General features: G+C 46.6%; 1 protein-coding gene and 1 pseudogene across 1 annotated transcript; both read right to left on the minus strand.

The window, feature by feature from the left end:
* Window positions 1-4,168: 4,168 nt before the first annotated feature.
* On the minus strand, window positions 4,169-4,682 carry LOC108635382 (spermatid nuclear transition protein 3-like). The gene is made up of 2 exons (XM_018045546.1): window positions 4,566-4,682; window positions 4,169-4,384 (listed from the first exon to the last, which is right to left on the minus strand). Exons 1-2 carry the CDS (start codon window positions 4,680-4,682, stop codon window positions 4,169-4,171), a joined length of 333 nt encoding a protein of 110 aa, XP_017901035.1.
* A 5,037-nt stretch (window positions 4,683-9,719) lies between these two features.
* Window positions 9,720-10,234, minus strand: LOC108635383 (annotated as a pseudogene).
* Between the last annotated feature and the right edge of the window lie 3,789 nt (window positions 10,235-14,023).

Here is a 14,023-nt window from a genome sequence, read left to right on the forward strand (position 1 = left end):
TTCCCCAGTGGGCCCCACGTTAACAGTGATCATCAGATAGGGCCCCACTGTGGAGCTGACCAATAGCTGAGCAAGAGAATACCAGTAGTACCTCATGTAGTTGGTTGCTTTTGGGCCAGGGGCAGGGCCAGGCTCCAATTACTAGCCAAGGGGTGCTTCTTATGGATAATCAGGCATAGCAATGGCTGCCCGCAAGGGCGTGCTCATGCTGCTCTGTTACCTAAGGATACGTTGGGTCCAGTGTGCTTTGCTCTGTTTCATTGACTCCTGTTCCAAATCAGGATTTGATTTCACAGGTTCTTTAACTTTTGTACATCATTCTTTTCATTGTATTCCCAGGCATGCCTGTCAGCAGTGCTCATCTATGCCCTCCCACAGCTGCCACATGATCACAATGGCCGCATATAGCATAGCTAATATTTCAAAGCCAACAAGAATGTGAAAGCCAGCCCACCTCGAAACTACTTTGACAAACCTTAACCTCACAGTGATTCTATTCTATGCACAGATCACCCAGAGTGAGCAGTGCCTATGCAGTTAGCCATTGGTGGCGCTTCTTTTCAACCCACCCTTCCTCAGCAGGTGTGGCTCAGCCTTGCTTGGTGCCTCAGATGGCCCCATTTACAAGCAGCCAACTGTCAAGGAGTGGCCATTCATTGTCCTGCTTAGCTATTGATCAGCACCACAGTGGGCCCTGCCCACAGTTACTGCCAGTGAGGGACCGTTCATTGGGAAGTGCTTAAGTAAGGGTGGTGTGGTGTCATCAGGTGGAAAGTGAGAGAAGAGAGATTCTGGCATTCTTTTGGAGGGCCTGGAGATCACCAGCGTTGCGCCAGTGGGTGAGCTGGATGTCCCAGGGAATAGACTGGGGACTACATCCTTTAGTGATTCAGAGCCCTCACGAAGTCCCTCCACTAGCCTTGGCCCAGGCCGTGAGGAGCGTGAACCTCTCCCCCATCCCTGTCTCTGCAACTTAATAGCAGGTGGCCATCTTTCTGGGTCTCAGGCTTGAGAACTGGTCTCCTCAGTTGGACAGCTTGAGGAGACAGGACCTATTGTGTTGGTACCTGGCTCCATCAAGGATGAGAGCTGGGTAGAATATGGGAACCTTGCCCTGAAGGAGCTGCCAATTGAAACCTGTTTCTGTTTGACCAGGATGGGACATTTCATGGTGCAAGGTGTTCCTTGAGACTTTGCCCTCTCTTGTCAGGACAGAAAATGACATTCATCTGATAGAGATATTTAGGAACATCATTACCTGACCGTGACCTAACCTTAAGCACAAAGGGTGTGACACCACGAAGTCTGAAACAACTTACCACAACTTTCTCTAACCTTTGCTTTTAAACATACTTACTGAAAACGTTCAGTAACTTTGGGGTTCTTAGGGCAAGAGCCACCCTCATCCTTGTATGAATCTGTAATAAACCTTTCCCTGTCCCAAACTCAAACATTTACTTTTGATGGGCCTCATTCTGCATCAAGCGCATGGACTTGCAATTTGGGTAACAACAATACTGTCTAAGGGCTGACTTTGCCTCTCTTAAACAACAGCAGAGACTGGCCAAGTGCTCACAGTCATCCATAATATACCCACGGATTTGGCTTGGCTAAGCTTTAACCAACCTTCTCTCCTCTGAACTTCAGCTTTCCCCCAAGCTTGAGCAAGCACTAAGCGTCAGACCTTTCTGGCTCCCTTAACAGCTCATTCTAAGAATCAGCTCACTACAGAAAGAAACACTTCCTGTCACACTGCTCCATCATGCTGTCTGTTCATCCATCCCCACCTCTTGCCCCATCTCACACACACACACACACACACACACAGATACACAAACTCACACACACACAGAGTTGTTGCTCACCCTGCTTATCCTTTCATGTTAAAGAAATATCTTTTTCTGTTCCATTTTGAGACATGTTAAGAACGTGTGTTCAACACATTCTCCCTATTGCAATCAGTTCACTTCAGTCACTCAGTCATGTCCGACTCTTTGGGACCCCATGAGTCACAGCACGCCAGGCCTCCCTGTCCATCCCCAACTCTGCATTCAGATGCTTATATCTTTGCTTTGCTCCTTTGCTTTTTGCTTCTCTTCTTTTCACAGCTATTTGTAAGGCCTCCCCAGACAGCCATTGTGCTTTTCTGCATTTCTTTTCCATGGGGATGGTCTTGATCCCTGTCTCCTGTACAATGTCATGAACCTCATTCCATAGTTCATCAGGCACTCCATCTATCAGATCTGGGCCCTTAAATCTATTTCTCACTTCCACTACATAATCATAAGGGATTTGATTTAAGTCATACCTGAATGGTCTAGTGGTTTCCCCTATTTTCTTCAATTTGAGTCTGAATTTGGTAATAAGGAGTTCATGACCTGAGCCACAGTCTGCTCCTGGTCTTGCTTTTGTTGACTGTATAGAGCTTCTCCATCTTTGGCGGCAAAGGATATAATCAATCTGATTTTGGTGTTGACCATCTGGTGATGTCCATGTGTAGAGTCTTACTTGTGTTGTTGGAAGAGTGTATTTGTTATGACCAGTGCATTTTCTTGGCGAAACTCTAGTAGTCTTTGCCCTGCTTCGTTCTGCATTCCAAGGCCAAATTTGCCTGTTACTCCAGGTGTTTCTTGACTTCCTACTTTTGCATTCCAGACCCCTATAATGAAAAGGACATCTTTTGGGGGTGTTAGTTCTAAAAGGTCTTGTAGGTCTTCATAAAACCGTTCAACTTCAGTTTCTTCAGCGTTCCTGCTTGGGGCCTAGACTTGGATAACTGTGATCTTGAATGGTTTGCCTTGGAGACGAACAGAGATCATTCTGTCGTTTTTGAGATTGCGTCCAAGTACTGCATTTCGGACTCTTTTGTTGACTATGATGCCTACTCCATGTCTTCTGAGGAGTTCCTGCCCGCAGTAGTAGATGCAATGGTCATCTGAGTTAAATCCACCCCATTCCAGTCCATTTTCGTTTGCTGGATCCCTAGACTGTCGACGTTCACCCTTGCCATCTCTTGTTTTGACCACTTCCAATTTGCTTCAAAGTAGATACCCCATACTCTTATATTTAAACCACAAAAACTTGCAGAGCTTGGACTACAAAAGATTATTTTGGGGAAGAATGTTTTACGACTGTAGTTATTTAGAAATACTAGGGGATGATGATCAATATAAGACCAGCTTTTACTCAGTCTTATGTTAATACTTGTATCAAAAGTCTCTGTCCTGACTTCTCTGGCTGTCCAGGGGTAGGACTCCATGCTTTCACTAGAAGGGGAACCGGTTCAGTCCCAGGTCAGGGAACTAAGATCCCACAAACTGCATGGTGCCCACCACCCAAAAACATTATCTGTGTGTGGTGATCCTGTTTGACATCTGCACCGGGATTTGGGCCACCTCCACTGCCCTGCCCTTGGGAACACACTGCTCCCACCCGTTTCTTCGGAAAACAGTGGCCTAATTGATACTTGGTCTGTTCCCTCCAAACATTATTTTAATCTTTGGGAGTGCTGGTTGTGGGTTTTAGTTGTATCAGCATTTTGTGCCTCCTGAGCACCTTTAGCTGACAGCAAAGGTGAGTGATGCAAACAAAGCCCATTATGACGTAAGCGGCCAGGATGGGATTTCTGCCTGCCTCTCTCAGGGGAAGTATGACATTCACCATCCCCATGTGAAACCCTCTTCCCATCTGGGTTCTGGCAATCTAGACCCTAATGTCATTCCACACCCCAAACAATGGCAGTAACACCACACCGCTACTCCTTGCCGCTGAGATCAATTGATAAGCAGGGTTAGCCATCTTCAGTGCAGACTCCTGACCCAGTCCAGGCCTCTCCTCTCTGGCTAACTGGGGACCTCAGGGTCTTTCCCCAATCTCTCGGGACCTCGCACCCCTCCCCACTCAGGTGCCCACCTCTTTTCTTCCTTCCCTCCCTTCCCATCAGAAAATTCACACACACACAAATATCATCTTTTCACCATTTGATGTTTATTTTAATCGCAGCCATCAGTTTACTATGTTAGTGTGAGAGTCAGTCTTTTCCTGGTTAACCATTTCTAAGAAAGCAGACCACTGGAGACACAATTCTAAACTGTCTGACCTTTTCTATTCAGTTACTGGCTGCCCAGGTTGTACCTCTCCAGGGTCTCTCATTCTGGGGTGGCTGAGCTTATCTTCTCTTTTGATTCTGCCTCCTTCTTTGACTCTGACTCACATTTTGGTACCTTTTTCGGCTTTGGTTCCGTTTCTCACGTGCACAGGAACGGAGAAAACAGTTTGGTTCTCTTGTTTTCTTCACCTTCTTCGACGGAGTGGCGTACGATCGGATTTTCTTTCTCAAGGTTCCTTTGAGAGGTCTTCTGACCCTCACGGTCATATTTCGTGCCTTGAAAGACAAGAGAAGGGTATGAGTTTTGAGGAAAGAGTATAACAACTGAGTTGGAAGGGAGATTTCATGAAAAGGGAGGTGGCCTGATGAGGACTTTTGCGCCAGGCAAGGGCAGTGTAGAGGTCTTGGGCACCAAAGTCAATGGAGAACCTGGGGAGTGTCGATGGAATCATCTTACCTTCACACTGCCTCTGTATCTCCGTTGCCAAAGGGTCTTCTTTCTTCCTTTCATCCTCGAAGCAAACCGCACTGCAACTCTTCTTGGCTGCCGTGGCTTCCTGGTTACCTTAGCCATGATGACACCATGAAGTGGCCTGACCCAGAATCTCTGCCTCTGACCTCCCTATATATACCTTCCCAGGACAATGAGGAGCCACACCCTTCACTCTGATTGGTCAGCTAGGCGCTCCCCCAGCCAATGGTGGCTTTGGGGTCTTAGACATCACAATGTACCACTGTGCCCATCATCATGGGTTAGTGGGTGCTGAGGGAGGCCATGATACAACTTTCCCACCCTTGACCCCTCTGTGTGTCTGATTCTGGGGAGTGGTGATTCAGGGGCATGGTGTTTCTTCTCATGACCCTCAGACTTTCCTTCAGTGCCCTTTATTCTTTGACTTGGATGTCCCCCTTCAACACTCCTGCCCCCTCCATCCCTGTATGAACCTCTGCCAAACACTGTTCATCCCATTTCAGCACTTCAGAGTCCTCTAGTCACTTCATCTTTAGACCACCCTCTTCCTATCGGGGGTTCTTGAGGGGCTTAAGGAACTTAAGAGCGAGCAGGTAATTAAGAACAGGTTGGAAGTTTGTTCTACTCCAGTGAGCTTTAGAGACCCCAAGGCTTGGTGAATCTTCAGTCCGTTGCCCCAAGATCTATACACCGTCTCCATAAGATTACACTTCAGAGCAAAGAAAGTGTTAAATGCCTCCTGCGCTAATATTGTTGGGGACACTTCAACTCATCTTGAGGAGGGAAACTCACCTTGCCCCATCTACCAGAAATACATTCCCGATTTACAAAAAAAAAAAATGAAGCAAAGGAAAGGAAAGTGCCCAAAGGCAAGGGTCAGTTTTCCACTGTGCCCCTAACTCTTGAGTGAATCACTTCCCCAGTGGGCCCACGTTAACAGTGATCATCAGATAGGGCCCACTGTGGAGCTGACCAATAGCTGAGCAAGAGAAGTACCAGTAGGTACCTCATTGATAGTTGGTTGCTTATGGGCAGGGCCCAGGGTTGCGCTGTCCAATTGCTAGGCAAGACCGGTTGCTTAGTAACAGGATATGGAGTAATCAGGCACAGCAATGGCTACCCGCTAAGGGCGGTGCTCATGCTGCTCTGTTACCTAAGGATACGTTGGGTCCAGTGTGCTTTACTCTGTTTCATTGACTCTGTTCCAAATCAGGATTTGATTTCACAGGCTTCTTTAACTTTTGTACATCATTCTTTTCATTGTATTCCCAGGCATGCCTGTCAACAGTGCTCATCTATGCCCCTCCAACAGCTGCCACATGATCACATGTGCCGCATATAGCATAGCTAATATTTCAAAGCCAACAAGAATGTGCAAGCCAGCCCACCTCGAGAACTACTTTGACAAACCTTAACCTCACAGTGATTCTTATTCTATGCACAGTGTAACAGAGCAGAGTGAGCACAGCCCTATGCAGTTAGCCATTGGTGTGCTTCTTTTCAACCCACCCTGTTCCTAGGCAGCAGGTGTGGCTCAGCCTTGCTTGGTGCCTCAGATGGCCCCATTTACAAGCAGCCAACTGTCAAGGAGTGGCCATTCATTGTCCTGCTCAGCTATTGATCAGCACCACAGTGGGCCCTGCCCACAGTTACTGCCAGTGAGGGACCATTCATTGGGGAAGTGCTTAAGTAAGGGTGGTGTGGTGGTCATCAGGTGGAAAGCGAGAGAAGAGAGATTCTGGCATTCTTTTGGAGGGCCTGGAGATCACCCAACGTTGCGCCAGTGGGTGAGCTGGATGGTCCCAGGGAATAGACTGGGGACTACATCCTTTAGTGATTCAGAGCCCTCACGAAGTCCCTCCACTAGCCTTGGCCCAGGCCGTGAGGAGCGGTGAACCTCTCCCCCATCCCTGTCTCTGCAACTTAATAGCAGGTGGCCATCTTTCTGGGTCTCAGGCTGTGAGAACTGGTCTCCTCAGTTGGACAGCTTGAGGAGACAGGACCTATTGTGTTGGGTACCTGGCTCCATCAAGGATGAGAGCTGGGTAGAATATGGGAACCTTGCCCTGAAGGAGCTGCCAATTGAAACCTGTTTCTGTTTGACCAGGATGGGACATTTCATGGTGCAAGGTGTTCCTTGAGACTTTGCCCTCTCTTGTCAGGACAGAAAATGACATTCATCTGATAGAGATATTTAGGAACATCATTACCTGACCGTGACCTAACCTTAAGCACAAAGGGTGTGACACCACGAAGTCTGAAACAACTTACCACAACTTTCTCTAACCTTTGCTTTTAAACATACTTACTGAAAACGTTCAGTAACTTTGGGTCCTTAGGGCAAGAGCCACCCTCATCCTTGTATGAATCTGTAATAAACCTTTCCCTGTCCCAAACTCAAACATTTACTTTTGATGGGCCTCATTCTGCATCAAGCGCATGGACTTGCAATTTGGGTAACAACAATACTGTCTAAGGGCTGACTTTGCCTCTCTTAAACAACAGCAGAGACTGGCCAAGTGCTCACAGTCATCCATAATATACCCACTGATTTGGCTTGGCTAAGCTTTAACCAACCTTCTCTCCTCTGAACTTCAGCTTTCCCCCAAGCTTGAGCAAGCACTAAGCGTCAGACCTTTCTGGCTCCCTTAACAGCTCATTCTAAGAATCAGCTCACTACAGAAAGAAACACTTCCTGTCACACTGCTCCATCATGCTGTCTGTTCATCCATCCCCACCTCTTGCCCCATCTCACACACACACACACACACACACACACACACACACACACAGATACACAAACTCACACACACACAGAGTTGTTGCTCACCCTGCTTATCCTTTCATGTTAAAGAAATATCTTTTTCTGTTCCATTTTGAGACATGTTAAGAACGTGTGTTCAACACATTCTCCCTATTGCAATCAGTTCACTTCAGTCACTCAGTCGTGTCCGACTCTTTGGGACCCCATGAGTCACAGCACGCCAGGCCTCCCTGTCCATCCCCAACTCTGCATTCAGATGCTTATATCTTTGCTTTGCTCCTTTGCTTTTTGCTTCTCTTCTTTTCACAGCTATTTGTAAGGCCTCCCCAGACAGCCATTGTGCTTTTCTGCATTTCTTTTCCATCGGGATGGTCTTGATCCCTGTCTCCTGTACAATGTCATGAACCTCATTCCATAGTTCATCAGGCACTCCATCTATCAGATCTGGGCCCTTAAATCTATTTCTCACTTCCACTACATAATCATAAGGGATTTGATTTAAGTCATACCTGAATGGTCTAGTGGTTTCCCCTATTTTCTTCAATTTGAGTCTGGATTTGGTAATAAGGAGTTCATGACCTGAGCCACAGTCTGCTCCTGGTCTTGTTTTTGTTGACTGTATAGAGCTTCTCCATCTTTGGCGGCAAAGGATATAATCAATCTGATTTTGGTGTTGACCATCTGGTGATGTCCATGTGTAGAGTCTTACTTGTGTTGTTGGAAGAGTGTATTTGTTATGACCAGTGCATTTTCTTGGCGAAACTCTAGTAGTCTTTTGCCCTGCTTCGTTCTGCATTCCAAGGCCAAATTTGCCTGTTACTCCAGGTGTTTCTTGACTTCCTACTTTTGCATATGCCAGACCCCTATAATGAAAAGGACATCTTTTGGGGGTGTTAGTTCTAAAAGGTCTTGTAGGTCTTCATAAAACCGTTCAACTTCAGTTTCTTCAGCGTTCCTGCTTGGGGCCTAGACTTGGATAACTGTGATCTTGAATGGTTTGCCTTGGAGACGAACAGAGATCATTCTGTCGTTTTTGAGATTGCGTCCAAGTACTGCATTTCGGACTCTTTTGTTGACTATGATGCCTACTCCATGTCTTCTGAGGAGTTCCTGCCCACAGTAGTAGATGACAATGGTCATCTGAGTTAAATCCACCCATTCCAGTCCATTTTCGTTTGCTGATCCCTAGACTGTCGACGTTCACCCTTGCCATCTCTTGTTTGACCACTTCCAATTTGCCTTCAAAGTAGATACCCCATACTCTTATATTTAAACCACAAAAACTTGCAGAGCTTGGACTACAAAAGATTATTTTGGGGAAGAATGTTTTACGACTGTAGTTATTTAGAAATACTAGGGGATGATGATCAATATAAGACCAGCTTTTACTCAGTCTTATGTTAATACTTGTATCAAAAGTCTCTGTCCTGACTTCTCTGGCTGTCCAGGGGTTAGGACTCCATGCTTTCACTAGAAGGGGAACCGGTTCAGTCCCAGGTCAGGGAACTAAGATCCCACAAACTGCATGGTGCCCACCACCCAAAAAAATTATCTGTGTGTGGTGATCCTGTTTGACATCTGCACCGGGATTTGGGCCACCTCCACTGCCCTGCCCTTGGGAACACACTGCTCCCACCCGTTTCTTCGGAAAACAGTGGCCTAATTGATATTTGGTCTGGTTCCCTCCAAACATTATTTTAATCTTTGGGAGTGCTGGTTGTGGGTTTTAGTTGTATCAGCATTTTGTGCCTCCTGAGCACCTTTAGCTGACAGCAAAGGTGAGTGATGCAACAAAGCCCATTATGACGTAAGTGGCCAGGATGGGATTTCTGCCTGCCTCTCTCAGGGGAAGTATGACATTCACCATCCCCATGTGAAACCCTCTTCCCATCTGGGTTCTGGCAATCTAGACCCTAATGTCATTCCACACCCCAAACAATGGCAGTAACACCACACCACTCCTCCTTGCCGCTGAGATCAATTGATAAGCAGGGTTAGCCATCTTCAGTGCAGACTCCTGACCCAGTCCAGGCCTCTCCTCTCTGGCTAACTGGGGACCTCAGAGGTCTTTCCCCAATCTCTCGGGACCTCGCACCCCTCCCCACTCAGGTGCCCACCTCTTTTCTTCCTTCCCTCCCTTCCCATCAGAAAATTCACACACACACACAAATATCATCTTTTCACCATTTGATGTTTATTTTAATCGCAGCCATCAGTTTACTATGTTAGTGTGAGAGTCAGTCTTTTCCTGGTTAACCATTTCTAAGAAAGCAGACCACTGGAGACACAATTCTAAACTGTCTGACCTTTTCTATTCAGTTACTGGCTGCCCAGGTTGTACCTCTCCAGGGTCTCTCATTCTGGGGTGGTTGAGCTTATCTTCTCTTTTGATTCTGCCTCCTTCTTTGACTCTGACTCATATTTTGGTACCTTTTTCGGCTTTGGTTCCGTTTCTCACGTGCACAGGAACGGAGAAAACAGTTTGGTTCTCTTGTTTTCTTCACCTTCTTCGACGGAGTGGCGTACGATCGGATTTTCTTTCTCAAGGTTCCTTTGAGAGGTCTTCTGACCCTCACGGTCATATTTCGTGCCTTGAAAGACAAGAGAAGGGTATGAGTTTTGAGGAAAGAGTATAACAACTGAGTTGGAAGGGAGATTTCATGAAAAGGGAGGTGGCCTGATGAGGACTTTTGCGCCAGGCAAGGGCAGTGTAGAGGTCTTGGGCACCAAAGTCAATGGAGAACCTGGGGAGTGTCGATGGAATCATCTTACCTTCACACTGCCTCTGTATCTCCGTTGCCAAAGGGGCTTCTTTCTTCCTTTCATCCTCTGAAGCAAACCGCACTGCAACTCTTCTTGGCTGCCGTGGCTTCCTGGTTACCTTAGCCATGATGACACCATGAAGTGGCCTAACCCAGAATCTCTGCCTCTGACCTCCCTATATATACCTTCCCAGGACAATGAGGAGCCACACCCTTCACTCTGATTGGTCAGCTAGGCGCTCCCCCAGCCAATGGTGGCTTTGGGGTCTTAGACATCACAATGTACCACTGTGCCCATCATCATGGGTTAGTGGGTGCTGAGGGAGGCCATGATACAACTTTCCCACCCTTGACCCCTCTGTGTGTCTGATTCTGGGGAGTGGTGATTCAGGGGCATGGTGTTTCTTCTCATGACCCTCAGACTTTCCTTCAGTGCCCTTTATTCTTTGACTTGGATGTCCCCCTTCAACACTCCTGCCCCCTCCATCCCTGTATGAACCTCTGCCAAACACTTTCCATCCCATTTCAGCACTTCAGAGTCCTCTAGTCACTTCATCTTTAGACCACCCTCTTCCTATCGGGGGTTCTTGAGGGGCTTAAGGAACTTAAGAGCGAGCAGGTAATTAAGAACAGGTTGGAAGTTTGTTCTACTCCAGTGAGCTTTAGAGACCCCAAGGCTTGGTGAATCTTCAGTCCGTTGCCCCAAGATCTATACACCGTCTCCATAAGATTACACTTCAGAGCAAAGAAAGCGTTAAATGCCTCCTCCGCTAATATTGTCGGGGACACTTCAACTCTCATCTTGAGGAGGGAAACTCACCTTGCCCCATCTACCAGAAACACATTCCCGATTTACAAAAAAAAAAAAATGAAGCAAAGGAAAGGAAGGTGCCCAAAGGTAAGAGTCAGGTTTTCCACTGTGCCCCTAACTCTTGAGTGAATCACTTCCCCAGTGGGCCCACGTTAACAGTGATCATCAGATAGGGCCCACTGTGGAGCTGACCAATAGCTGAGCAAGAGAAGTACCAGTAGGTACCTCATTGATAGTTGGTTGCTTATGGGCAGGGCCCAGGGTTGCACTGTCCAATTGCTAGGCAAGACCGGTTGCTTAGTAACAGGATATGGAGTAATCAGGCACAGCAATGGCTACCCGCTAAGGGCGGTGCTCATGCTGCTCTGTTACCTAAGGATACGTTGGGTCCAGTGTGCTTTACTCTGTTTCATTGACTCTGTTCCAAATCAGGATTTGATTTCACAGGCTTCTTTAACTTTTGTACATCATTCTTTTCATTGTATTCCCAGGCATGCCTGTCAGCAGTGCTCATGCTATGCCCCTCCAACAGTTGCCACATGATCACATGTGCCGCATATAGCATAGGCTAATATTTCAAAGCCAACAAGAATGTGAAAGCCAGCCCACCTCGAGAACTACTTTGACAAACCTTAACCTCACAGTGATTCTTATTCTATGCACAGTGTAACAGAGCAGAGTGAGCACAGCCCTATGCAGTTAGCCATTGGTGTGCTTCTTTTCAACCCACCCTGTTCCTAGGCAGCAGGTGTGGCTCAGCCTTGCTTGGTGTCCTCAGATGGCCCCATTTACAAGCAGCCAACTGTCAAGGAGTGGCCATTCATTGTCCTGCTCAGCTATTGATCAGCACCACAGTGGGCCCTGCCCACAGTTACTGCCAGTGAGGGACCAGTTCATTGGGGAAGTGCTTAAGTAAGGGTGGTGTGGTGGTCATCAGGTGGAAAGTGAGAGAAGAGAGATTCTGGCATTCTTTTGGAGGGCCTGGAGATCACCCAACGTTGCGCCAGTGGGTGAGCTGGATGGTCCCAGGGAATAGACTGGGGACTACATCCTTTAGTGATTCAGAGCCCTCACGAAGTCCCTCCACTAGCCTTGGCCCAGGCCGTGAGGAGCGGTGAACCTCTCCCCCATCCCTGTCTCTGCAACTTAATAGCAGGTGGCCATCTTTCTGGGTCTCAGGCTGTGAGAACTGGTCTCCTCAGTTGGACAGCTTGAGGAGACAGGACCTATTGTGTTGGGTACCTGGCTCCATCAAGGATGAGAGCTGGGTAGAATATGGGAACCTTGCCCTGAAGGAGCTGCCAATTGAAACCTGTTTCTGTTTGACCAGGATGGGACATTTCATGGTGCAAGGTGTTCCTTGAGACTTTGCCCTCTCTTGTCAGGACAGAAAATGACATTCATCTGATAGAGATATTTAGGAACATCATTACCTGACCGTGACCTAACCTTAAGCACAAAGGGTGTGACACCACGAAGTCTGAAACAACTTACCACAACTTTCTCTAACCTTTGCTTTTAAACATACTTACTGAAAACGTTCAGTAACTTTGGGTTCTTAGGGCAAGAGCCACCCTCATCCTTGTATGAATCTGTAATAAACCTTTCCCTGTCCCAAACTCAAACATTTACTTTTGATGGGCCTCATTCTGCATCAAGCGCATGGACTTGCAATTTTGGAAACTACAATACTGTCTAAGGGCTGATTTGCCTCTCTTAAACAACAGCAGAGACTGGCCAAGTGCTCACAGTCATCCATAATATACCCACTGATTTGGCTTGGCTAAGTTTTAACCAACCTTCTCTCCTCTGAACTTCAGCTTTCCCCCAAGCTTAAGCAAGCACTAAGCGTCAGACCTTTCTGGCTCCCTTAACAGCTCATTCTAAGAATCAGCTCACTACAGAAAGAAACACTTCCTGTCACACTGCTCCATCATGCTGTCTGTTCATCCATCCCCACCTCTTGCCCCATCACACACACACACACACACACACACACACAGATACACAAACTCACACACACACAGAGTTGTTGCTCACCCTGCTTATCCTTTCATGTTAAAGAAATATCTTTTTCTGTTCCATTTTGAGACATGTTAAGAACGTGTGTTCAAAACATTCTCCCTATTGCAATCAGTTCTTTGCAGTCGTTCAGTTGCGTCCAACTCGGCCAGAGTCCTGCTCCAGCAGCCAGGGATTCAATCTGAAGGGAGGGATGGTGTCGGCGAGTAACGACGCAGCCTCTCAGTTTTCTTGGACTGCACATTTATTTCAAGTTTAAGGTTTTCTTTTATACTTTTACAAAAGCATTAGGTCAGAAGTTTGACATTTTCAGTTCCCCCTCACCCAGATTTATTATCTCCATAAATCATTGTTGCTCTTCAAACAGAGTTCCTGCTTCAGCGATTCTCTTGGACTCAGCTTTACCATCTATTATATACTTCCTCTTAATGTGTCCTATAGTTCACTTGTGATTATATTGTAACTCATGCTACATTCCTCAGTTTGTTTCTTATCTTTCTAAATCCTATTTGCTCCTAACATCCTGAGCTCACTATCTCTTAAAAAGGCTTCTAGCTAGTAGTATCTTTAAATTTCCCAACCTCTATAAGCTCTAATAAAATATGCTAACATTACAACGTTCCTTAAATCTCTAACTTCTAACTTTTTAATTATTTCTAAGCTCTAAATTCAGTAAATGCCTTTGCCATAAACATTTTCCTCACAAATAGGCTTCAGATAGCAATCCCTCCCGTGGCCTCAAGCTTACCTATTTGCTCATCCTTGAACACTCTTTTGTAAAAGTCCTTGAACAAATGTCAGTGATTAAGTTTATGAATTTTTCTCTGAGCACAGCTGCAGACAAGGCTTTCTGCCTTCTCGTGCTCCTCTCAAGAACATTAAGAACCTTAATATTCCTTTTTAGTCAACTCAGCCAAGGAGAGGAAAGAGCAAGTCAGAATCACAAGGCCCAACTCCTTCATCCTGGGTCTGTGCTGTCATGAAGAACAGATGGGCTTGAAGCCTTGCCTCCATTTTGTCAGTAATGCCTAACGTGGCTCTCAACATGACTCGGTGCAACCCCATGGACTGCAGCACACCAGGC

The sequence above is a fragment of the Capra hircus genome, unplaced genomic scaffold (genome assembly GCF_001704415.2).
Source record: "Capra hircus breed San Clemente unplaced genomic scaffold, ASM170441v1, whole genome shotgun sequence".
NCBI classification, from domain to species: domain Eukaryota; kingdom Metazoa; phylum Chordata; class Mammalia; order Artiodactyla; family Bovidae; genus Capra; species Capra hircus.

What these genes read in the sequence shown, in the direction of transcription:
- LOC108635382 (XM_018045546.1), bottom strand. Translation starts at nt 4,682, where the DNA reads ATGGCTAAGGTAACCAGGAAGCCACGGCAGCCAAGAAGAGTTGCAGTG. An exon ending in GATACAGAGGCAGTGTGAAG is followed by an intron (nt 4,385 to 4,565) that starts GTAAGATGATTC and finishes TTGTCTTTCAAG; the next exon opens with GCACGAAATATGACCGTGAG.